This window comes from Plecotus auritus (genome assembly GCF_963455305.1).
Source record: "Plecotus auritus genome assembly, chromosome: 7".
In the NCBI taxonomy this organism is placed as follows: domain Eukaryota; kingdom Metazoa; phylum Chordata; class Mammalia; order Chiroptera; family Vespertilionidae; genus Plecotus; species Plecotus auritus.
Window position 1 is genome coordinate 84,754,783 of NC_137774.1, and position 24,476 is coordinate 84,779,258.

At 37.8% G+C, this 24,476-nt stretch overlaps 1 protein-coding gene across 2 annotated transcripts in view; it reads right to left on the reverse strand.

The window, feature by feature from the left end:
* Positions 1–24,476, reverse strand: part of SMG1 (SMG1 nonsense mediated mRNA decay associated PI3K related kinase) — a 118,254-nt gene that overhangs the window by 46,011 nt on the left and 47,767 nt on the right. For both annotated transcript variants that reach the window (XM_080680961.1, XM_080680960.1), the window contains 20 exons: positions 23,756–23,929; positions 22,233–22,457; positions 20,396–20,497; positions 19,409–19,678; positions 17,016–17,146; positions 16,731–16,892; positions 15,997–16,115; positions 15,461–15,548; positions 15,270–15,371; positions 14,715–14,855; positions 13,961–14,160; positions 13,131–13,327; positions 12,811–12,972; positions 11,843–11,997; positions 9,672–9,814; positions 9,331–9,532; positions 4,368–4,477; positions 3,562–3,709; positions 2,156–2,315; positions 1,283–1,403 (listed from right to left, as the gene is read on the reverse strand). In XM_080680961.1, coding sequence (XP_080537087.1) covers positions 1,283–1,403; positions 2,156–2,315; positions 3,562–3,709; positions 4,368–4,477; positions 9,331–9,532; positions 9,672–9,814; positions 11,843–11,997; positions 12,811–12,972; positions 13,131–13,327; positions 13,961–14,160; positions 14,715–14,855; positions 15,270–15,371; positions 15,461–15,548; positions 15,997–16,115; positions 16,731–16,892; positions 17,016–17,146; positions 19,409–19,678; positions 20,396–20,497; positions 22,233–22,457; positions 23,756–23,929 — 3,112 coding nt within the window. The remainder of the gene's footprint in view (positions 1–1,282; positions 1,404–2,155; positions 2,316–3,561; positions 3,710–4,367; positions 4,478–9,330; positions 9,533–9,671; positions 9,815–11,842; positions 11,998–12,810; positions 12,973–13,130; positions 13,328–13,960; positions 14,161–14,714; positions 14,856–15,269; positions 15,372–15,460; positions 15,549–15,996; positions 16,116–16,730; positions 16,893–17,015; positions 17,147–19,408; positions 19,679–20,395; positions 20,498–22,232; positions 22,458–23,755; positions 23,930–24,476) is intronic.

Genomic DNA, 24,476 nt, shown 5'->3' on the forward strand with positions numbered 1-24,476 from the left:
AAGGGCTTTTATATACCTTGTCTCATCTCCTACAAATCCTTACAAAGAATTACATCAGTGGGGCACAATCACCATAACCAAAAAAAGAAAGTGACTTAGAAGTTTAATGACTTGCCCTAAGGTCCTCCAATTTACAAATGCTGGGCTAAAGATCCAAACCCAGGTCTCTATGACATTAATGGTATGAGTCACACTTACCAATAATCACCCTGCAATGCAAGCGCATACCCAGCATTAGCTTAGTTGAAATTTAACATTCAAATTTACTCAGTAATCCCAGCTACCACATTTCCAACTAAAATTCGACAGATTTCTGGCAAGTTTTCCATTTTAGAGCAGTAAAAGTAAATTGCTGTCATCCCTTTAACATGACAGACATTCTTTCTTAGAAATGACAAATTTTTCTTACTATTCTTTTGGAGTGTTTAAACTTAACATTTACAGTGTATTATATCTGATAAAGAATCTATACCCCAAACACATAAACAAGTCTTACGACCATTAAAAATTGACCAGATCTAAACACTTTACAGAATATAAGATATACAATGGCCACTATGCAAATGAAAAGATACTCAACATCATTACTCATCAAGAAAATGTAAATACCACAAGATACTACTATATACACACTGCAGGGACTAAAATTAAAGACTGACAACCCCAACAATGAAATGCCAGAGGAATGCAATATGTAAAACCAGCTTATAAGAAACTACCAAACTATTTTGAAAGTTAAACCATATGACCCAACAACCGTACTCCTAGACATTTACAAGAGAAATACAAATACATGTCCACCCAAAGACTTCTACATGAAATTCACAGCAGTTTGGTACATAATAGCCCAATTTTGAGAACTCAAACATCCATTAAAGGGTCAACAGATAAACAATTGTGGTATATCCATACAATGGATTCTACTCAACAATAGGAAGGACCACATTGATTCTTGTACTATGGGTGACCCTTAAAAATAAAATACTAAGCAAGCAAGTCAGACACAAAAGAACATATTTTATGATTCCATTTATATAAAACTTTAGTGAAGACAGGACTAATCTATAGTGATAGAAAGCAAATCAGTGGTTGCCTGGGATGGGCAGGTGGGAGAGATAACTGAGAAAAGACATAAGGAAACCTTTTGGAGTATATAAATGTTCTATATTTTTATTTTATTGGTGTTTACACAGGTGAGGATGTGTTAAAACTCAAAGAACTATACACTTATAATGTGTAAATAATGTCTCAATAAATCCATTTCTTAAATAAACCTAGTTACCTTTTATTTTATCCAACAACTGACTCTGGTACATGGTATATCTTAATGCCTGCATCCATGGCCTCACATCATGCTGTTTACATGAACGCAAAGCTTCACTGAAGAGTGGAATCAGACAGTCCTGCCAGGGAAAAACCAAAACTCCTTAATGGAAATAGGCTCCTTATATGTTTGTAGACCGAGTTTAGTTACACCCCCATAGGACAGCTACCTCAGCTCTACTCCAGGTTTATATACATTAAACTCTCCCCTTTCTTCACTGTGTCTCCTAATCACAGGAGGAAAAGATACTCTAAGAGAAAACTTGGTTTTACCCCCAAAAAATTGTTTTTCAAAATGTAAATCCAATTTATCAATATACTTATCAATAAAGTGCACAATTTTTATAAAAAATAAACAGCATATGTACTGTAAAGCAGAAGCTAAATTATAGAAACATATAAAACTATTTCTTCATAAACACATTTTCAGAGATTACTAGTATAATTCCCTTGGGAAGAGCTTATCTTTGGTTAAACTTTAACCTCTCTGGGAAAAGGAGGGAGTGTCTTCATTTTAGTCAAATCTAAAATTTATATAATCTGCCCAAGGGAGATATACAGTATTTATGTACACCAACATCTTGTCCAAGAAGAAAAAGGAAGAAAAAAGTTAAGCAATTAGCATCCTTAAGATTATGTATCTTAGGTTCTTCGATCTGCCTTATACACTTCTCAAATGAAGATCTGCCTGAAAATGGCATTTTACGTTTCTGTATTTGCTAGCGTGTCCAACAAAACCCACAAATGCTATTTTAAAAATTGAAAAATAGTCTTTGCTCTACACTAGTGCCTATTGATGATCGAAAGAATATCCTGGTAAAAATATACACACCTCTGTAGAAAGTCTGTTAGAAACTGTGTTCTCCAAAGCAAAAGAGCAATACAGCTGTAAGGTACTCAGAACTGGAAGAGATTGGGAGACTGTCAAAGTAGAAAGTCTCAGTGGTCCAATAGCTATACGTGAGGTTTGCTTCAAGTATTTTACCATGTTTCTGAAACAAAATATTAATTGATTAATGAGATTTCTCAACTTGTAACCACTAAAGGGTATAAAGCAGTTTGATAAGATGCTTCCATATTGGCATCCAAAGTGAGGAAAGGAAGAGGAGCTGGCCTGCTCTTTAGTAAAATGATATAAGCAAGTCAGGGCATTTGCTTTTGGGAGGGGGGGGTGTTTATATTTTATTTACTTTCAACTTCAGTGTATGTTGCCAAGTGGCATTCACATACAACTTCTACAACTAAATGAAGCTATCACAACTAGCACTGTAGTGCTCTGTTAACTGCCTCACCCCACCAGCGTACATGCATTTATCGTGAAGTATCCTGTCTAATAAAAGAGTAATATGCAAATTAACCATCAATCTGATACAGCCACCAGCCAATCAGGAGCAAGTATGCAAATTAACCCAACCAAGATGGCTGCGGCCATGGAGAGAGCAGGAGGCTTGGGTTTCCCCGGCGATGGAGGAAGCCAAGCTTTCCACACACCCTGGCCAGCCCAGGCCTCCGCTTAAGGCTACAAAGTTTCAATTATAGAAGATAAATTAATCCCAACAGAAATGGCTGCCGCCACGGAGCGAGCAGAAAGCTTGGCTCCACTCCAGGCTACAAAGTTTCAATTGTAGAAGATAAATAAATCCCAGATACCAGGGCCTCCGCTTGGGTCACTGGGGGGTGTGGCCGGCCTGCAAACCACCACAGGCCCCTCGCCCAGGCTGCCCCACTCCCCAAGGGAACCCCCACCCTTCCGGGCACCCTTCAGGGCAAACCAGCTGGCCCCCACCCATGCACCAGGCCTCTATCCTATCTAATAAAATAATAATATGTAGATTGACCATCACTCCAACACACAAGATGGCTGCCCCCATGTGGTCAAAGATCCTGCCCCCATATGGACACAACATGGCCACCACAAGATGGCCAGCAGGGGAGGGCAGTTGGGGGCAAACAGGCTGGCAGGGGAGCAGTTAGACATCAATCAGGCTGGCAGGGGAGTGATTAGGGGGTGATCAGGCTGGCAGGCAGAAGCGGTTAGGGGCAATTAGGAAGGCAGGCAGGCGAGCAGTTGGGAGCCAGCAGTCCTGGATTGTGAGAGGGATGTCCGACTGCCTGTTTAGGCCCGAGGATAGGAGAGGGTGCAGGCTGGGCTGAGGGAACCCCCCCGCCCGTGCATGAATTTCGTGCACCAGGCCTCTAGTGCATAATGCACATTCACCTCCTTAGGATTCAACTTACTCAGTGATAGACTGCCACTTCTGATCTTGTTCTAGATGGTTTAAAGCAGTTGCCAAACAAACAGAGCTTCTTAACAACTGAACTTCAATGGATTTCTGGAGTTCCCTTGGATCTGGACTCAACATGTTAGGAAGCAGTTTTTTCATATCTACATAAGTTAAATAGATTCCATTAAAAGTTAATTCACTTTTAATGTACGAGTAATAAGATATTTTGACAGTGTTAAGAAATTATCAATTAATACCTCCTTTCATATTAGTTTCAAACAATTAAATACTACTTCTGATACCTATGAAAATTATTCTTTATATAAAATTATAATTTAGAACTCCCCCAAATCAGTTCATTTCAAGGCTCAGAAATCAGTAAATCACCTATTTATAGGGGTTAATCTAGAGCTACTTTGGCAAATCTTACTGAATCTACCAAATCAATGCTACCACACAAATTACTCAATACTATAGTATACATTATACAAAATCTTTCAGTTGTGATAAAGAACTTAATGAACCACATCAAGATGTCAGCACAAAAAATATTTAGCTTAAACACTACTCATATTTTTTCAAGCAAAATGGCTAGATAAATTTCAAAGTATTACTATAGCCTTTTTAAAGTTTGCTTAATTTTAAACTATTTATTTGCCAAATAAACAGAACAGTTCTAAATTAGCTGATTTGCATGGAACTCTGCCCCAAAGTTAATATACAATAAATTCCCAGATTTCCCAGTAAAATATCCTAAAAGCCAAATATTTTGAGCAGCTTGTGAATAAAAATACTTAATTTTAAAATTATCTCAAATACCTATTTTTTCTTTTGATCCTCCAGCAAGTAGATTGATATTTTCTCCTGGTAACAATTCTAATTGCTCAGTACATTCAACAAATTCTCCAGACTCAAAACTGCTTAGTGATCTGTAATTAAAATATTGGTTAGCTTGTATTACACCCTATCCAGCCTGTGGAACCATTAAAAAAAAAAAAAAATAGAACAAATTCTAAAAAAAAGACAGCAAAATTACACAGCATTCTTTTGATGAAGCTCTTCCACAGAGGCCACCATTTCATTTTTATTTTGAAGATATGACTACCATCTTAATTAGCACTATAATTGGACTGGCAAACCGGAAAGTCACAGCTTTAGACATTATTCAGTTTAGCATGCTCACCCCTCCATGTCGCCTTCCTCTTTTTGCATGTGCCTATTTTCATTGAGGCCCCTCCAACAAACTGGCAGTGGGCTTCTGCAGGGCAACTTCAACATCTAGTTCTGCTCAAGCTATCACCAGACATCCTACAGGACCTCACCCATCATCTAAAGCCCAAGACCCTATAGGTCTCTATTATTTCGATCTTACTAGTATATCCTAGTCCTGCCTTCATTCACTGCTGACACACCTCCTCTCTCCCTCTCTACCTTTCCTACTATGTTTCATTGAACCTATTTCTCTTCTTTTAAAGAAGTCTTCCTTTCCATCTCCTTCCCTTATCTGAAAATGGTGAACCCTCTGAAACTCCCTCCTTATAGTCCTGGAGCATCAATGCCAAGATGAGAGTCCTTACCTTCTATCTCCTCACTGCTACTTTCAGATCCCTGACCCTGTTCCCATTCCTATTGTAGCTGCTCTCCAACCAAGATGACTTAGTTTCTTAATCTCTTCTTTGTGAATCACTCATCTTTTCCTGTCCCCCTCACTGCATTGCCTCCCTTACACCTCAGTCTGAATCCAGCCCTGTAAAATGGACATCACTTGACTGTACCTGCTTCCACCTTAATATGTAATCACTAGCTTCTCAGGTGAGCCGTATGGCTGATGAACTGTCAATACACTTACCCCTTCTGCTACTACAGGGTCTAAGTCTTCTCCAGTGGCAGGTTCCCCCTGTGCCCACTATACTCTACAATGCCCTCACACTTTCAGCTAATGACTGGCTACTTAGGAAAGGAAAAAAAAAAAAAAGGGAACAAAAACCACAGGGTTTAATTTCCTCAACCCTTACCCAACCTACAAACCACTCCCCAAACTATCTGTATCTAACTTTAACTGATTTCCTTGAGGCATAGAGAAGGTGGGGTTCAGTTAATCCTTTAATCAACATTCTTTACCCTGTTTCTTCAACCTCTGCTTTCTAGTGTCTCCTCCCCCTCCAAAGGAACACTTAATCTCACGAATATTTAAAATAAACACACAATATTCTACTTCAGCCACAGCTTCTTCCCCTAGACTTCAAGAAAAACTCAGTACTGCTCTAGCTGGTTTGGCTCAGTGGATAGAGTATCGGCCTGGAGACTAAGACTAAAGAGTCCCAGTTTCAATTCAGGTCAAGGGCACGTACCTTGGATGCAGGTTTCCCGGTCCTGGTCGGGGTGCATGCAAGGGCAACCAATTGATATATCTCTCTCTCATTGATATTTCTGTCTCTCCCTCACCTTTCTACTTTCTCTAAAAATCAATGGAAAAATATCCTCGGATAAGGAGAGAAGGAGGGAGGGAGGGAAGAAAATCTCACTACCCAATTAACCTACCTAAATCTTTTCACTTTCAAATTTCTCCACCAACAGAATTCAACCTGGCTGTTTCTCTTTCTCTCTCTACAAAGCTCTTCTTGCTTGTATCCTGGAGCTTCTGACAAGGCTGACTATTCCACTCTGGCTTTCATCTCCCACACTTCCTTTCTCAATGTCCTTGTGTTCTCTTTAATGGCTCCTTCTATATCCCTTAACAGATGCTCAAAAGGATTCTGAGCCTTCTTGGCACACTTTCATTTTTACTCACTCTTCTCCAGAGCCTCACCTGTGGTTGGTGGTTTATAAGGGCTCCAGAGTATAGAGCAGGGGTGGGCAAACTTTTTGACTCGAGGGCCACAATGGGTTCTTAAACTGGACCAGAGGGCCGGAACAAAAGCATGGATGGAGTGTTTGTGTGAACTAATATAAATTCAAAGTAAAGGAGCAGAGGGGAGAGCAAGAGAACAGGATAGAACAGGCGAATCTGGCCCCCGGGCCGTAGTTTGCCCAAGGCTGGTATAGAGTCATGCCTTTAATCATTACCTATATGCTAATGATCCCCAGATCTCTCTCTAGCTTAGATTTTCCTCCTTAGTTCCAAATCCAATTTTTTAACTGCATACTTAATCTCATCTGCATGATTCACAAACACTTTTCTTAAACATGCCTCACTGTTCTTTGTGCATTCTTACTTCAATTAATAGTATGTTTTCTCTTCCCTCTACTTTTGCTGCCACAAATTAATGGTCTATATGCTATCCTTGCCCCCACATCTCCAGTATCTTTACAACACAGCAGAGTGAACCACTAACACAGATCATAACATGCCTTTCCTGTTCAAATTCCACCTACATTTTTTTTTTTAGCTTATTAGGGGTCAAAGTCCTTTTCACACTTCTTTTTATTACTAATTTTTACTTGGTTCTTATTTGTTTTTATTAACCTTTCAAAAATGTTTTTATAGCTCACATTTATGCCAATGTTTAATATTAGAAGGGTTCTGGGTCTTAACTTAGAAGTTTGATGCTTTTGTGATCAGAAATACGTGATAGGAACTTAACTTTTGTTTATATAAATCCTAAATAATAAAAGCCTAATATGCTAAGTGTCCGGTCGTCCGTTCAAACAATCAAAGTGTAATATGCTAATGATTTGTGAAGGTCGCTCAACCGCTTGCTATGATGTGACCAGCAGCGGGCAGACACTCTGACCAGTAGGTTAGTTTGCTGCTGGGGTCCAGCCAATTGGGACTGAGCAAGATGGGCCAGACACGCCCTTGAGCTCTCCCACGGTCCCTCCCTGGCTGGACAACCTTCTGCGTCCCTCTCCGCCCTGATTGTGCACTGGGCCTCTAGTTAACCAATAATAAAATTAGTTTCCTTTATGTTATTTCACTTCACTTAAATGTCAATTTCCAAGAACCTATCAATGACATTAGTGAGGATTTACTATATTCATATCTAATTTAGAAACAATGCCATCAAATGTGATCCTTCCTAAAGCAATGACAAATTTATCTTTATAGTAGTCCCTCCCTTATTCACGGTTTCACTTTTTTTTAAATATATGTTTTATTGATTTCAGAGAGGAAGGGAGAAGGAGAAAGAGACAGAAACATCAATGATGACAGAGAATCATTGATTGGTTGCCTCCTCCACACCCCCTACTGGGGATCGAGCCCGCAACCCAGGGATGTGCTATTGACTGGAATCGAACCTGGGACTCTTTAGTCCACAGGCCAATGCTCTATCCGCTGAGCCAAACCAGCTAGGACACGGTTTCACTTACACACAGTCAACAGTGGTCCGAAAACGTTAAATGGAAAATTACAGAGATAAACTATTCATAAGTTTTAAATTGTGCACTGTTCTGAGCAGCATGATGAAATCTCACACCATCCCACTTGGGATGGGAATCATCCCTTTGTCCAGATATTCTCATGTATACACTGTGACCTACCCATGTATACTTAATAGCCGTCAATTATCAGTAGGTTATAAGATTGGTTATAAGATAAGAGTCATACCACATTCGCATAAGCTTTATTACAGTATATTATTAACTGTTCTATTTGATTATTAGTTACTAGTGGCCCAGTGCATGAAATTCGTGAATGGGGGGGAGGGGCGGGTCTCTCAGCCCAACCTGCACACTCTTCAATTGGGGACCCCTTGAGGAATGTCCGACTGCCGGTTTGTGAGGAGCCAATGGCTGCCTAGGAGGCGAAGCTTTTGACGCTGACTGGCATAGAAACCAACCAATCAGCAGTCGGACATCCCTCTCACAATCCAGGACCGCTGGCTCCTAACTGCTCACCTGCCTGCCTGCCTGATCACCCCCAACTGCCCTCCCCTGCCGGCCAATTTGGTTCTGATTGGTCGGTTTCTATGCCAGTCAGTGTCAAAAGCTCCGCCTCCTAGGAAGCCATTGACTCCTCACAGTTCACCCGGATTTAGTTCTGATTGGTTGGTTTCTATGCCAGTCAGTATCTCCGGGCCTATCTCCGGGCAAGATCAGAGAGGTGGGGCTGCTCAGCAGCCCACGCGGAGGCCTGGAGAGAATCAGAGGTGTGGCTGCTGGCGAAGCCGAGAGAAAGAGAGAGGCAACTGCTAATCAATAGCTGCCACGGAGGCTGTTGATCGGACCCTGCCTCTCTCTCGGGGCCTCTCTCCAGGCCTGATCCGCAGCCCCCTCGGCAGTCAGTGCTGGGTCACCACAGCAACCCAGCACTGACTGCAGGACTGACTTCTGGTGTTCGGTCGAGCCTTCGGTTGTTTTGGACATTACGGACCCTGGGTTTTTATATATTAGGATTGTTGTTAAGCTCTTACTCTGCCTAATTTATCTTTATCATGGGTTATGTATGTATAGGAAAAACTTAGTATGTACAGGATTTGGTAATATCTGAAGTTTCAGGCATATACTGGGGGTCTTGGAAAGTATCCCCTATAGATAAGGTGGGAGGCGGGAGGACTACTCTATATTGTTTTATTTTAGAATAGGAATAGGCTCTGAGATCATACCAAATAACTGTTTCAACAATTATAAGTCTGCTTTCGCATAGCATGAATGCCCTCCTCTAATGTTGGTTTCTCACTATAGTCATTTTTAGAACACAGCATTAGAGCTACAACCATCTTGCAATAGTAGATATGACCAATTTCAACATTTTTCTGCCACAGAGGAAGCCTTTAAAGTTACTGAAAATTTGTTTAATGAGGTTAAGTATCATAATTTACAACTGAAAAAAAATCCTTACTTTATGTAGTTGAAATCCGCTTTTAGGTTGAGAGAAGTACTGCTGGTACTCTTTTTCAAGTCGTGGATAGCATTCTGCCATTCTTGTACAGCAGCCCAATCAGCAATTGAAATGTAGCACTCACATGCTTTATTTCCCAAATAATTTATAACCTCAGGGGAAGAGTCAGGTGGTTTGGACAACAAAGATTTCCTGGAGTCACCTGAAAGTATTTTATAATACATATAGAGAGATCCAGAGCAGTTATGAATATTTCAGAGTGCAGAAATTTAAAAGCATGCAGTAAGATCATCAGTATAAATTATTTGATGACTACTTTTATTTAAATGTTGACTACTCACCGTTTAGAGAATGTTTTGGGCTGGCGCTATTTCGCCCGGCATTGGCCAATGTAAGAACAGATTTGTCGAAGCTGGAGATGCAGCAATCAACCCCTGTCATAGCACACAGATGCTCCTGGTACTCCACAGAGGCCTTTTCAAACCTTCAATGCAAATTGAGTTAGCCTTATTTTTAAATTATCCACATATTCATTTCCATAAAAACTGGAAAGAATGAATTACTCAATAAACTGAGTTAGTAATTAGTTGATTATTTTGCATAGGGCATGCAAAAAATTGGATCTCTTCCTCCCAACAACTGAAAATAAATTATGTTGTTAAATGTTGAAAAAAAGATAGCAAAAAATACAGAAAATATTGGGATAAATATCTGATCTCAATGTGTGCAAAGGCTAATAGAAGAATAAATACAAGAAAATAATCCATAAAGTAACAGATCTAATGGCATAATAACCTGAAACTTCTGGGTATAAAAAACCCCCACTAGAAACATTAAAGCAAATTACAAGTCAAGAAATTAAATAGCTTCAAATAATCTTAGTGTATATTAAAATTTCACATATCAATAAAGAAAAAAATGAGAAGCTATGAAAACTTAATCTGGGTTTTCAAAAATCACAAATAAACAATATAACACACAGGGATAAGTTTTACTATTAACCATTAATAAAGCAATGTAGCCCGGGTAGTGTGGGTCAGTGGTTAAAAGTCCACCCATGAACCAGGACGTCACAGTTCAAAGGCACATGCCTGGGTTGTGGGCTCGAATCGCAGTAGGGGGCACGCAGGAAGCAGCTGATCAGTGATTCTCTGTCATCACTGATCTCTGTTTCTCTCTCTCTCTCCCTTCTCCCCCTCCCTTCTCTAAAATCAATAAAAATATATTTTTAATTAAAAAAAAAAAAGCAATGTAAAATAAAATACTTTCAGTGATGATGGTGAATGGGTTCTTGTTTCTCAGTGACCCTCAGTGTTCACAAAGGTTCACAATTACTCTATTGTTAGGGATTTAAATTGGAATAAACTTTTCTGTAGGATAACTTAGTAAGAGTATGTATCATAGCCTTTCTTAGATCCATAGCCTTTCTTCTAGTAAATCAGCTTGTAGAAATGAATTCAAAGAAAATAATCACAACTATGAGCAAAGAGCTAAATGCCAAGGTGTATTAAGAAGGTGTAGTAAAGCCCTAGATGGTTTGGCTCAGTGGATAGAGCATCAGCCTGCGGACTGAAGGGTCCCAGGTTCAATTCCAGTCAAAGGCACATGCCACAGTTGCATTGCAGCCTCGATCCCCAGTAGGGGGCATGCAGGAAGCAGCCAATCAATGATTCTTTCTCATCACTGATGTTTCCATCTCTCTATCCTTCTCCCTTCCTCTCTGAAATCAATAAAAATATATTTTTTTTTAAAGAATGAAGGTGTAGCAAAAAACAAACAACAGAAACAACCTTATTGCCCAACAACAGGGATGTTAAATTCGGGTATATTCACATATAAATATAACTATGACATTAAAAATCATATTGTAGAGTATTTTAACATGGCAAAGTATTTTTTTAAATATTGCTCAGTGGAAAAAGCAAAACCATGTGGTTTGCAAAAACAGTTATTTCTGTGTAAAGAGGGAAGAAAACGACATGAGAAGAAAAAAGAACAAAAAGGTATATATACGAAAACTACAGTTACCATTAGGAGATGGAATTACGAGCAGTTGTTTTATTTTATTTTTCTACATTTTAAAGATTTGATAAAACTTGTATCAATGTACACAGATTATGGTACATGCTCATTTATCTAGAGAAATAGAATGAGTCTGAATGTTGAGTGTACAAGGCTAATAAGCAATTACTCTAGCCATAAAGGATAATTTGTACCAGACTGATGTGAAAGGTTATTAATTAAGGATCAAGTTCAAAAATATTTATAAACCAAGTAATTGGCAGATCTTGTTTTAAGGAAGAATTCCTATTAATTCACAAATAAGAAAGACACCTAAGTTTTGCTACTAAAGACAGACTGAAGATGTGCCCTAGTAAAACGATTTATAAGCAAGCTCCAACTGCTAAAACTGATCAATGCTATTTTAGCACTTAAATACAATGTTAGCCAATAATACAAATGATTTAAACATAAAGAAATTCTCTCACCCATTTCCTTCCATCCAACTTACCTCCCTTCAGCCTGTTGGGCCACTGAGTTAATCCAGAGAAGATTTTTCCCAACAATGGAAGATGACCAGACAGCAATTCCCTGTATTGCTTCAGGACAATGAAGTTCACACAGTGCTTCTACCACCATCATGATGGTTACTTCCAATTCATTCCCCTGAAAATGGCACTCAGAAAAATTAAACTCAGACATCAATACATTTAAAATCCAAATCTCTTCTAAATTTACAACTACTGGTCATAATCAAAGCCTATTTAAGGTCAAATGTACTTAACAATTATTTTAACAACCACGATATTACATTATTTAGGTTACAATTCTTAAAATGTAATATATAATGTAGCTACAAAAGGTGACTGACAGAACCTTAATAGCACATGGGTGTTAATCTTTACAAAATAAAAAGTTCCCCAATATTTAAACTATGGCATCTGTAGGAGTAACACATGAAGTAAATAAAAGCCAAATTAAATGTAAACATGAGTTAAAAGATGATTAATTTCATGTCTCTGAATATTACCTGACATTACCTTCATTAGCAAACATTTGCTATAATTGGATCCCACTTATTGAGCCCACTTACAATCCAGCACTTTCCCCATACATTGCAACATTATTATTATATATACTTCTGCATACATTACAATTTACATATACTTTTCTATGCATTATACTATTATCATTATAACTTATAAAAATTATTTCTTCTATAGACAAATTTCTTAGAATTAATTACCTTTAATGTTCCAACCTTATGTATAAGTAATGCATATTTTGACATGTTCTAAGTCCAAAATATGAATAAATGACTTTGGAAGTTACTGCTTTGATGAAACATTAGATCAAAAACGTTGAAAATGAATAAAAGTTTTCATTTATTTTACCCATGGATTAAATAACAGCAAAGTAATTAAATCCAAGTTTTTCTAATCAACAGATTTAAAATTAACTCCAAACACACCACTTTACCTGAGATAGATTTGTCTTCATTTCTGAAAGCAAGTCAAAGCCATGTCTCACTGTCACAGCAGGCTGACCTGCCAACAATCCAACCCTCATGATGGAGAGTCGAATCCGAGTCAGCCAGTCTTGACAAGTTTGACGATTGGTATAGAAAAAAGTTCTAATGACCTGTAGAATAAAGAGAAAATAGGTTCAAATTATAGGTTCAAATATCTCAAACATACATACAACAAATATACAAGTCTACTGTGAAGTTGGCTCTGCACACACCACCAGGTTTGACCATGAAACTGCTACAGAGCAACACTTAGCTCATTGAAACTAACCTTGGGAGGGGATGTTAGTGCATTAGCACATCCCTCATATGCATTATACATTAACTTTTCCAAATTTTCCAAATACTGCAGAAGAAGAACAAGTCTAAGCTGGTTGCTACTGTGGCCTTCATCATTGTCTGCAGTTGTCCACTGACTAACATCTTGATCAGGATTTAATGTGTGAGCTGCGAGACTTCTAATAATACCTAAAAGCAAAGACAACATTCCATATTTAAAAGAAATCTTTAAAAAGTGCAGAAGTACTTGGAGATAATTTCACAAATTCACATTTATCAAGTTTCCTCTGTATAGCCATAATTTAAAAACAGTTTAAACTCTCAATATAAAAGACTTTATTTTGGAGGGAAAAAGTATTTTCTCCACACAAATCCCTTAAATTTTTTTTAAAAATATATTTTTCTTGATTTCAGAGAGGAAAGGAGAGGGAAAGAGAGATGGAAACATTAATTAATCATGAGAGAGAATCATTGATTGGCTGCCTCCTGCACATCCCCAACTGGGGATCGAGCCCACAACCCGGGCATGTGCCCTTGACCAGAATTGAACCTGGGACTCTTCAGTCCACAGGCCGACGCTCTATCCACTAAGCCAAACCAGCCAGGGCAAATCCCTTAAATTTTTAAACAAAAATAGATAACCATGTTGTTGCTAACACAATTATTCAATGAAAGCTTATTCTAACAAACATATCTAAAAAATAAACTTAAAAAAGGAAAAATATCATATTCTCAAATTTTTGTTTTAACAAAGACAAATTTCTTAATATAAGGCTTGAAAGTATTTACATCACGATGTCTGCAAAGGAACTAGTCAATTACCTTCAATTGTCTGGAAGGTATCTTGAGCTCTGCCCAGTGGGGTTCTCAACTTAGAAAGGACAGTGAACTGTGCTGCTTCCCAAATAGCCCACTGCCAAAGGACGGCATCTGTCTTTAGAAGATTGCGGGGAATTGTTGATTGGTCACGCTTATCCAGTCTCTGGCAGCTATAGAACAATCTTTCTAACCAATTGTCCTTCCTGGGAAAAGTAGTTTCATATTTAACAGACAATGACAACTTCATTTTAATAATAATAAAAATTACAAGGGGAATGGAAGCAGGGAGCTACAATTTTTCCTACTCCAAAAAGGCAAAAACTGCAAGTTTGAGAAGCATTATACCCCCACCTCTCATTTTGAGGAGGTCTGTTACAGTCAAAACAGGATGGAGGTATGGTATGGATGGATGATTAGGGTAAAAGGCTCAAAGACAATCTAGCTATCAGGCTAAAACATTAACTCCAACTAAGCATGTCCAGAATGTCTATTCCCCCAGACCCTTGCCCAAAGCACTGATGACAAGTTTAGATCAGTTAACTGTCAACCACATTTCATCTCTCAATTTCAAAGGCCATTTTTTTTTATCCAGATGCTAATTTCAAAGCAATGGTTCCTACTGAAAACTGAAATAACCCATTTTATAATATCATTTTCTATACCACTCCTGACATTTTCTCCTCAAAAGTAGGCATAGGGCCAAGATATTCAAGTATATGTTACTTTCCCCAGTTAAAGAGTCAAAGAAATATCTCACCCTGTTCTATGAGAGTTCCCATATAAAATAAAACTAATAACATCAGAGAAATCTTGCGGGTGGAATGTATTACTCGGTGCTTTACTCATGTGACTTCTCAATGCTAAAGAAATTTCTTGAATTTCGGTGTGATTGTTATTGCTGTAGACAGAAAATAAAGTCACTGTCATGCAAAATGTTTCAGTTAAAAGGTTAGTAAATACTATAAATGGACCATTTCCTTGCTAACTAAATTTGGAAGTAAAAAAATAAAATTGAGGCTTTAAAACACAGAATGTTATTACAACTCTGAAATTTCTGGCTCTTAGACATCCCAAATTAACTTAATCAAAACAATAATGATCGCAGTTTAGTTTTTCAAATAACTGTACTAAGAAACATTTTGACACTACATGAATTACTCTACACTAATTATCATGAGCTTATCTCTCTTCAATCACTGAGAAGCGCCATACAAGATGTGACATTAGTTCACTAATAGATGATTTATTTTTTCCTAAACTATATTAGGCAGAAAAACAGTGGAATGTCTTTGTCCCAACAAAACTGTTATACCTCAGGACAACATCTAAAGGAATTGACTTCAACAGCTTTCCAAATGCTTGTCGAATGCGAGTCCCACTGTGGACTAGCTGAACACGGCAAACATCCACACACCTGTGAAAAAATGGAACAGATGATACAGGTGTGGCAATATTTCCAAGTTATTAGGGCTAGGGTCAAAAGATAGGATCTTTAGTCCATACCTCTGTAAAAGATCATCCGGTAAAGAAGAGGACAATGCATGGAGACTGCTGCATGCTTGCAGACAGATATTCACATCTTCAACAAGAGCTATTAAAAATTAAAAGAGAGTTATTTTCAGCTTGCCAAAAGAATTTCTATGCCAGCATATCATAATTTTCTGACATTCAACAAACAGTGAGCACCTACTATGGAGTAAGCTCTGCCTGTGCCTAGAATTCTCACTGGCACTAACATTTGGGAAAATGATACTTAAGAGTGGCTAGTCTTTATCCAAATCTGTTTCTGAAGGAAATTTCAAAAGTTCATGAAGCATATAACATCACAAAAACTTTAAAGTGTGACAACCACTTAAACACCTAAAACTACTTATTTTTGACATATTAAGAATGAAGAAAAAACCAAAACAGATTAACCATCACTCATTAAAATGGGGATTATACATTTCAGGATGAGAAAGTACTTAAGTGACTATCTTTCTCCCATTACCAATGATCCCTTTTTAAGTGTTAAAATTAAAAGAAGCACAGAAACTTACTGTTGGCTAAAAGGCCTTTGCAAAATTTATGGAAAGATGGGAGAGAGAATAAAGGTGCATATGTTTCAGATTTCTTCATTAAAACAGCCACTTCCAAAGCCCAAGTCATTAACAGTTTCCTGAAATACAAAATATGTAGTGATTTTACATTACAAAAGATAAAACTCAATGTTAAAAATCTCCTCTTCTTACATTAGTTTTCTTTTGGTTTTTTAAATATCTCAAGCAATAGGAAACAACAATTGAAACTTTAGAAACCCCTTTGTAAAAAATTGCATGCCTTTAAAAAAATCTATATATTTATCCATAAAACACTGGGATTCATATAATTCTTTTGAAAAAGAATAAGAAATCCCAGATTAAACAATAACACCAAATTTTAAAGTGCTTCATAATGAAGTTGCTCTACCCCAACTCAAAAATCTTCATTCCTTACTTTCAAACCATGAAGTCAAATTAATAAAAAGTGCTCTAGCCGGTTTGGCTCAAGTGGATAAAGCGTAGGCCTGCGGACTGAAGGGTCCTGAGTTTGATTCCCGGTCAGGGCACATGCCCAGGTTGCAGGCTCAATCCCCAGTAAGGGGCTTGCAGGAGGCAGCCCATCAATGATTCTGTCATCATTGATGTTTCTCTCTCTCTCTCCCTCTCCCTCTCCTTTCCTCTCTGAAATTGATTAAAAAAATATATATATTTTAAAAATTAGAAAGTGTTAACATAAAATATTACTCAGTTACCTTGTGTCCTGGTTAAGATTATCTTTCTTAAGCAATATTCCCAGGAGATTTAATATAATTGAGAAATGTTTTTTTGTAGCTGTAGTTACAGTACTAATCACGGCTCCATCAAACAAAGATGGGGATGACGAACTAAGACTACTAGATATAAAGTGATCGTGCCTGGAAGACAAAGTTTGGATCATCTTTAGTTAAATCAGCACATATTTTTTTAAAAACTGTACTTTAAAGGGCCTATCTAGCCCTTTAAATATTTTTCTTCTTAAATATTTGTACATACAGTACCTGGTACAATGAGAATACAAAGTGTAAAGCACTGCATACTGAATGGCAGGGAAGTGAACAGCCAGGTCATCGTGCACAATCATCAGATTCTTACTCAGGAGTGCAAAGACAGTTGGAGACAGCGCCCACATCTGATGATGTACAAAACAAAGTAAGTGTTTGACTCCTCCAATATGTGTACCAAAGTAAATATGTCTATACATATTATAAAATTAAAATGACATTTAAATTTGGAAACAATTTAGTACACTGAACAAGAGGTTAGCAAATACCTTTTGTAAAGATAAGAGAGTAAATATCTTAAGACTCTGGGGGCCATAGGACATTTCTATTGCAATGTCCAATCCTTCAATTCTGCCAGTGCAATAAGAAGACACACATAGACAAAACAAATGAGTGGCTATGTTTCAATAGAGCTTTCTTTACAAAAACAGGTGTTTGGTGATAGTTGCATTCTGTGAATATACTACAATGCGTTGACTTGTAATTTTAAATGGGAATTGTATGGTATGTAAATTATACTTCAATAAAGATTTTTTTACAAAGAGAAAACAATTGGCCCATGGGCTGTAGTTTACTGATCCTGGCCTAAACAAAGCCCTCTTTACCCTTTAGTGTAATACATTGGATTTCCTCAATTTCTCATATATTGCAAATAGCAAAATGCCCTATCCACTGAGAAAAAAAACATACTGCCACCCTTAGCGTTTTACATGCTAAAATGCTCCATTCCACCTGACTGCTCTATCCCCTTCTCCTTGTTCCCAGAGAGCAGGACATAAACCTCCTCAAATCTGTATACAATGGGAATTACACAACAATCAATTTTTTAAAATGTAAAGAAAGGAAGAGTCTACTGCAGCCTTCCAACATAAGCCATAACTGGCAGTGAAGGAAGGAATAGCTATGGAAGGATAGAGAAGAGGCAATCTGATCATCTAACAATATGAACAGCATGCAAGTATAAATATCCAAATCTTGATTTTCCCCTCCATTCTCTTAGAAAGCATAATCTTAGTTACGTGCAATTACTCTTTATTAGAAACGAGAGGCCCAGTGCATGAAATTCGTGCACAGGTGTGTGTGTGTGTCCCTCAGCCCAGCCTGCACCCTCTCCAACTCTCCAATCTGGGACATCCCTCTCACAATCCAGGACTGCTGGCTCCCAACCGCTTGCCTGCCTACCTGCTTGATTGCCCCTAACCACTTCTGTCTGCCAGCCTGATCACCCCCTAACCACTCCCCTGCCTAACTGCTCCCCTGCTGGCCCAATTGTCCCTAACTGCCCTCCCCTGCTGGCCTGGTCGCCCCTAACTATCCTCTCCTGCAGGCCTGGTCACCCCCAACTCCCTCTCCTGCTGGCCTGGTTGCCCTTAACTGCCCTCCCTTGCCAGCCTGGTTGCCCCTAACTGCCGATAGAGGCCTGGTGCATGGGTGGGGGCCAGCTGGTTTGTCCTGAAGGGTGTCCTGGATCAGGGTGGGGATTCCCTTGGGGCGTGGGGTGGCCTGTGGTAGTTTGCAGGCCGGCCACACCCTCCGGCAACCCAAGCAGAGGCCCTGGTATCTGGGATTTATTTATCCTCTATAATTGAAACTTTGTAGCCTTAAGCAGAGGCCAAAGCAGGCCAGGGCTGTGGAAACTTGGCTTCCTCCATCGCTGGGGGCAACCCTAGCCTCCTGCTCTCTCCAGCTCCGTGGCTGCTGCCATTTCTGTTGGGATTAATTTATCTTCAATAATTGAAACTTTGTAGCCGTAAGCAGAGCCCTGGGCCGGCCAGAGTGAGTGGAAAGCTTGGCTTCCTCCATTGCTGGGAAAACCCAAGCCTTCCTCCTGCTCTCTCCGTGTTGCAGCCATTTTGGTAGGGTTAATTTGCATACTTGCTCCTGATTGGCTGGTGGGCGTGGCTTGTTGGTGTAGCAGAGTGGTGGTTGATTTGCATATTACTCTTTTATTAGATAGGATAGTCTTAAAAAGTGGGCAGTCAAAAAATGAGGCCATATGTAAGCACTGATTTTAGTAAAGAGAATGAGAAAAGTACTAGGGGAGGAAGGGGCTGCACACAAAACTATATAAATTTGAGCTGTGGAAAATGTTGATAACTTTTCTATAAGCATGTTAAAGTAAATGGGAGAAATTCATAAAAAATGTTTTCTAAAAATTAAAACAAGTATTTTAGACATCTTATCAAGTTGTTGCCAAGGAAAGGAAGGAGAGAGAGCTAAACATAATGGCAGGAAAATATTCCTGTTAATTTAAATTATTCAGGCATGTCCTAAATATGGCCATTTGTTCCATAGGGACTCTGTAGATGCACTGACATGACAGTAAATGAAATTCATAAATATGGAATGAGAGTTCAATGTAAATAAAGTGATTACAAGTAGAGACTCACCCCAATTAGTGAATTTTTGGCATTTCCAATTGTAGTCAGGGCACTGAGGTCAAATATAACTACAAATTTTGCATTGTCTACATTGAATACATGATTCTTAAAAGCCTCATGCTTTATTTCAGAACAGGCATCAGGAAGTTGTAGACTATGCAGCAGGTTGTTTAGGGCACAAGTCATTTCTCCCAAAATTAATTTATAGGCAGTCTCCAAAACAGGAATATTCTTCAGGCTGAGCACTGCTTGATAAACAGCATGGGCTGCAGCAACAACCTAAAAAAGAGAATTCAGGAAAGTAACAATTCAATGTAAAACAAATCTTCTATAATTATATAGAAAATAAATTACTATCCACACATGGTGATGAAGCAAATCAATTTAAGATTGATAAATTTACTGTATATACAACACTAAAGATCTTAATTTCAAAAAACCCAACCTTTTGGGAAACTACACACTTCAGCAGGTTTCTTTGTAATAAATTTTTATTATAAAGAAAGGAAATTCTAAATTAAAACTGGCCATATGAAATTTCTTAAAAGGACATTTTAAAAAAAACAGTGTCAAAACACATATACAAACAGAATTCATTAATATTGGTTTCACTACATCTACTTAGAAAGTCTATAGTGGTTTAGATATGGAGTCAGTTGAGAAACTAATAATGAAGTTTTATGTATAATATACATAATAGTTCTCAACAAATTTAATAAAAACTAATGAAAATCTAAAAAGAATATCTGGCAATCATTCATCAAGGTATATATAGTACTGTAGCCCTAACCGGTTTGGCTCAGTGGATAGAGCGTCAGCCTGCGGACTGAAAGGTATATAGTACTATAATCTATAAATACCAAGTTAAAACAATCATTATAATCACTATATTCTAAATCAAGTATTTATCATCTCATTTATATAGTCTATAAACAAGATTAACCAAACTCTTCAATGACCTAAGTTAAAAAGAGTAATTATGAATGTATTACTTACCTCTTTTTCTTTATGATAACGCAAAAACAGTAGTTTGGATGATGGTATAAACAGTTTTTCTACAAATGATGATGGTAGTTTTGTATTTATCTGTTCAACAATCTAAGTGAATAAAATAAAATAAAAAAAAAACGAGCTATCAAGTCACAAAATGACACTGAGGAACCTTAAATGCATACTGTTAAATGAAAGGAGCCAATCTGAAAAGGTTACATACTGTATGTTTCCAATTACAACACTATGTAGAAGACAAAACCCTGGAGACAGTAAAAATGTCAGTGGTTGTCGGGTCTTAAGAGGAAGGAGGAAGAGAGGAGTAGGTGGAGCACATGGGATTTTTTAGAGCAGTGAAACTATTCTACATAATATTATAATGGTAAATATATGGCACTATACATTTGTCAAAACCCACAGAATGTACAGAGAGTGAACCCTAAACTATAAAATTTAGTTAGTAAATTTTCTGTAAACCAAAAAGTGCTCTGAAAAATAGTCCATTTATTAAAAAAAAACAAACACCAAAATACTATATCATATATTTATATCTATCTATCTATCTATGCTATACATTTTTTAAATATAGCTTTTATTGATTTCAGAGAGGAAGGGAGAGGGAGAGATAGAAACATCAATGAGAGAATCACTGATAAGCTGCCTCCTGCACACCCGCTACTGGGGATTGAGCCCACAACCTGGGCATATGCCCTGACCGGGAATCAAACCATGATTTCCTGGTTCATAACTTAATGCTCAAGCACTGAGCAACAGCAGCCAGACAATGCTATACATTAATTTTTTTTTTTAATTAATTTTAGAGAGAGAGGAAGGGGGAGAGGGAGAGATAAAGGAAGAGAGAGGGAGAAACATTGATGGGCTGCCTCCTGCACTTCCCCCTACTGGGGATCAAGGCCACAACCCAGGCCTATGCCGTGACCATGAATCGAACCAGTGACCTCTCGGTTCATGGACCAATCAATGCTCAACCAACTGAGCCATACCAGCCAAGGCTATATATCCTATACTTTAAATTACAATTTAACATAGACTTCTTTTTTACACCAACAAAGGGAAGTGCAGCTGTGGTAAACATGTTCAGCAGAGTATTATCCAGAATTTGTTTTTAAAATAACTCAATTGGGAATGGAGGGTCAGCAAGGAGGAGGGGCAAGTTAAAGGCCTAGATCAGTGGTAGGCAAACTCATTAGTCAATAGAGCCAAATATCAACAGTACAACGATTGAAATTTCTTTTGAGAGCCACATTTCTTAAACTTAAACTTCTTCTAATGCCACTTCTTCAAAATAGACTCGCCCAGGCTGTGGTATTTTGTGGAAGAGCCACACTCAAGGGGCCAAAGAGCTGCATGTGGCTCGCGAGCCACAGTTTGCCAACCACTGGCCTAGATGAAACTAGATGAGCCGTGTGTTTTTAATGAAAGAAAGTGAGTAGTATTAAGTATGTAGAAATTCACGATACTATTAAAAGATTGAGGGGGAATATTTATGGTTAACAATTAAAACTATAAAAGTTTCATATGGGAAACAAAACATACCAAGGTCTTTCAAAAAAGCTATCAAATACCTTCTCTTATACAGTATTTATCAAGATATTAGATAGTCTCAAGTGAAGGATGATGTTTCATAAAGAAAAAGGAATATATCTACACTGAGATGAGCCATCAAACACCGAAAGTAAATAGATACTAGGGACAAAAGCAAACTAGATTATATAAATAAGACTAATGTACTCAAAAAAGCCCCCAAACAACCATATCAATTTAAATTTTAGGGCCTGAATACACCAACATATTATAAAGCAACAAAAAAGAATTCACATACCAATGTGAGTAAATTCAAGACTGAGATGATATAATCTGTGCCACAAGTCTGGCAATTCTCCAGTTGATCTAATCCATATGTAATGACCATGTCACAATGTATAGTCATGCTAGGATCCAAGCTGCCGAGCAAAACACCAACACACTCATTAGCAGCTGTCAACACAGCCTCAGAAAAAAACACTTGATTTGCAGCCGTCACACATCTCATTACTCTGTATAGAACCTGCAATGGGGAAAACAAGCAGCTTTTTAAAAAAATTCACATGCTTCCACAGAGCAAAAAAATATTTTCTATTTAATGCAGTTTCAACTGAAAATTAACTGCCTGCCTTGTCAGTAGTCTCTTAATATTCTAGTTCTCAGAGACTGAATAATAATAAGGGTATCTTTAGTACAATACGCAAAAATGATCTTGCCCAAAAAATTCTAAAGTACTACTGTGACAGGAAATGGAATTTGCCATCCTCTATTTCCATTCTACCGGCTTCCTATGTGCCCAACAGCACTAAATGGCTGAAGTTCAAAATCTTTATAATCATGAAACACACCAGAACTTAGAACAGTAACGGTATTAACAGCATTGGAATAACCTGCCATGAGAATAACTTTTTGTAATTTAGCATCTGGGCTTTGGACAATCAATACCAATACATAGAACTCCTAGAGACCCTTTTAAAACTAAACATTAGAGTCACTATCAACATGCTGGTTTTAATTATCTTCAAGATCAGTCATTTCTGCTCAAATACACAATTAACAAGAATTACAAACATAATTAAGGTCCTATTTTATCTAGCAATATGTTCAACAAAAGTAATGCTCATAAAAACTAGAGTTTTGTCCCAACAGTAAAATTTTAATTATTTACATTAATTTTTTTTTTTTACTGTATCACACAATTCTCCCTTCCTGTTCAAGTAGGGTATAATTATGGGGGTTCATGTCTCATGTCTATTATGCTGACCCACCCACGTGACATTAACACAGTGCAACTGATATTGGGGGCTGCAGAAGTGTGGCAATCTTATAATTGCCTCAGATTTCTACACATTTTAAGTCCTTATATATTTATATCCTTTGATGTCAGCCTATCAAGTTGTTTCATCCTGTCATGCTCACAGAAAATTATTTTTTGAGACTTTCTCTACAGTATGCTATTCTTAGTATGTTGAAAACTAAAAGGAACCTCAATAATTTAAAAGTAAAATAATACTTATTAAAAAAAGGAAAAAATTTAATATATGTTCAAAACCAAGGAAAAATGGGATCAATGAAGGATCTCCTAACAGAAAAGTTCATGGACATTTTAAAGTTCACAGTGGCCTTTTTTTTCATGGGGGGAAAGGAGGAAGTAGGAGTAGAGTAGAATTCCCAACTTTCCTGGCTATTTAAGAAAGCAGCCAAATACATACATGCTAAACAAATAAAGGGTTAATAATAGAATACCAGGTAATCAGAAGCATTTACAATACAAAACAATTTTATTCTTGAGTAATATTTAGAACTCCTAAAGACACTTACATCTGTTACATATGCCTCAGTAATTGGAGGACCCCGAATTGGGCTGAAGCGTTCCCCAATGCTCCTCACCACAGTACTAAATACCCTGAGAAGAGCTGCCAGCTTTGGTAATGACACTGAAGGAGGAGGTATGTCTTCATCCACTGACTCCCCAGAGGCCACATGGCTGAGGTCCTAGAAATTAATTCACAGCATTCTTATTTAAGTAAGACACTTCAAATAACTTTATAATAGATTTTTACAAATAAAGAGGTATTTTGGCCTATGAGAAAAGGAAACATGAATCTAGTTGTAAAAGTAGATTTTACTTCTAATTAAATAAGCCAATATTAACCTTAGTAGATTAAGGAAATAACCTCTCTACCAATTCAGATAGGTATTGAGAAAAAATGAATTGTAATACATATACTATAGTTTTATGTTGGTATAAATGAAGCCAGAAACTGTTGCCATTCCTAAATTGTTTTTTGGTAAAATCTCATTCCAAGTATTCAAAATACTCAACTAAATAATAAGTACTCCACACCAACATTATGCACACACATGGAAGGGGAGGGGAGGGGAGGGGAGGGGAGGGGAGGGGAGGGGAGGGGAGGGGAGGCGGGGGGAGAGGGGGAGAGGAAGAAGAGGCAGAGGAGGTGAGATACAAAGTATAAGATCTGGTTCCCAGATTTATAATCTAGTTGCAGAAATAAGATATACTCAAAAGGAAAAGATTAGT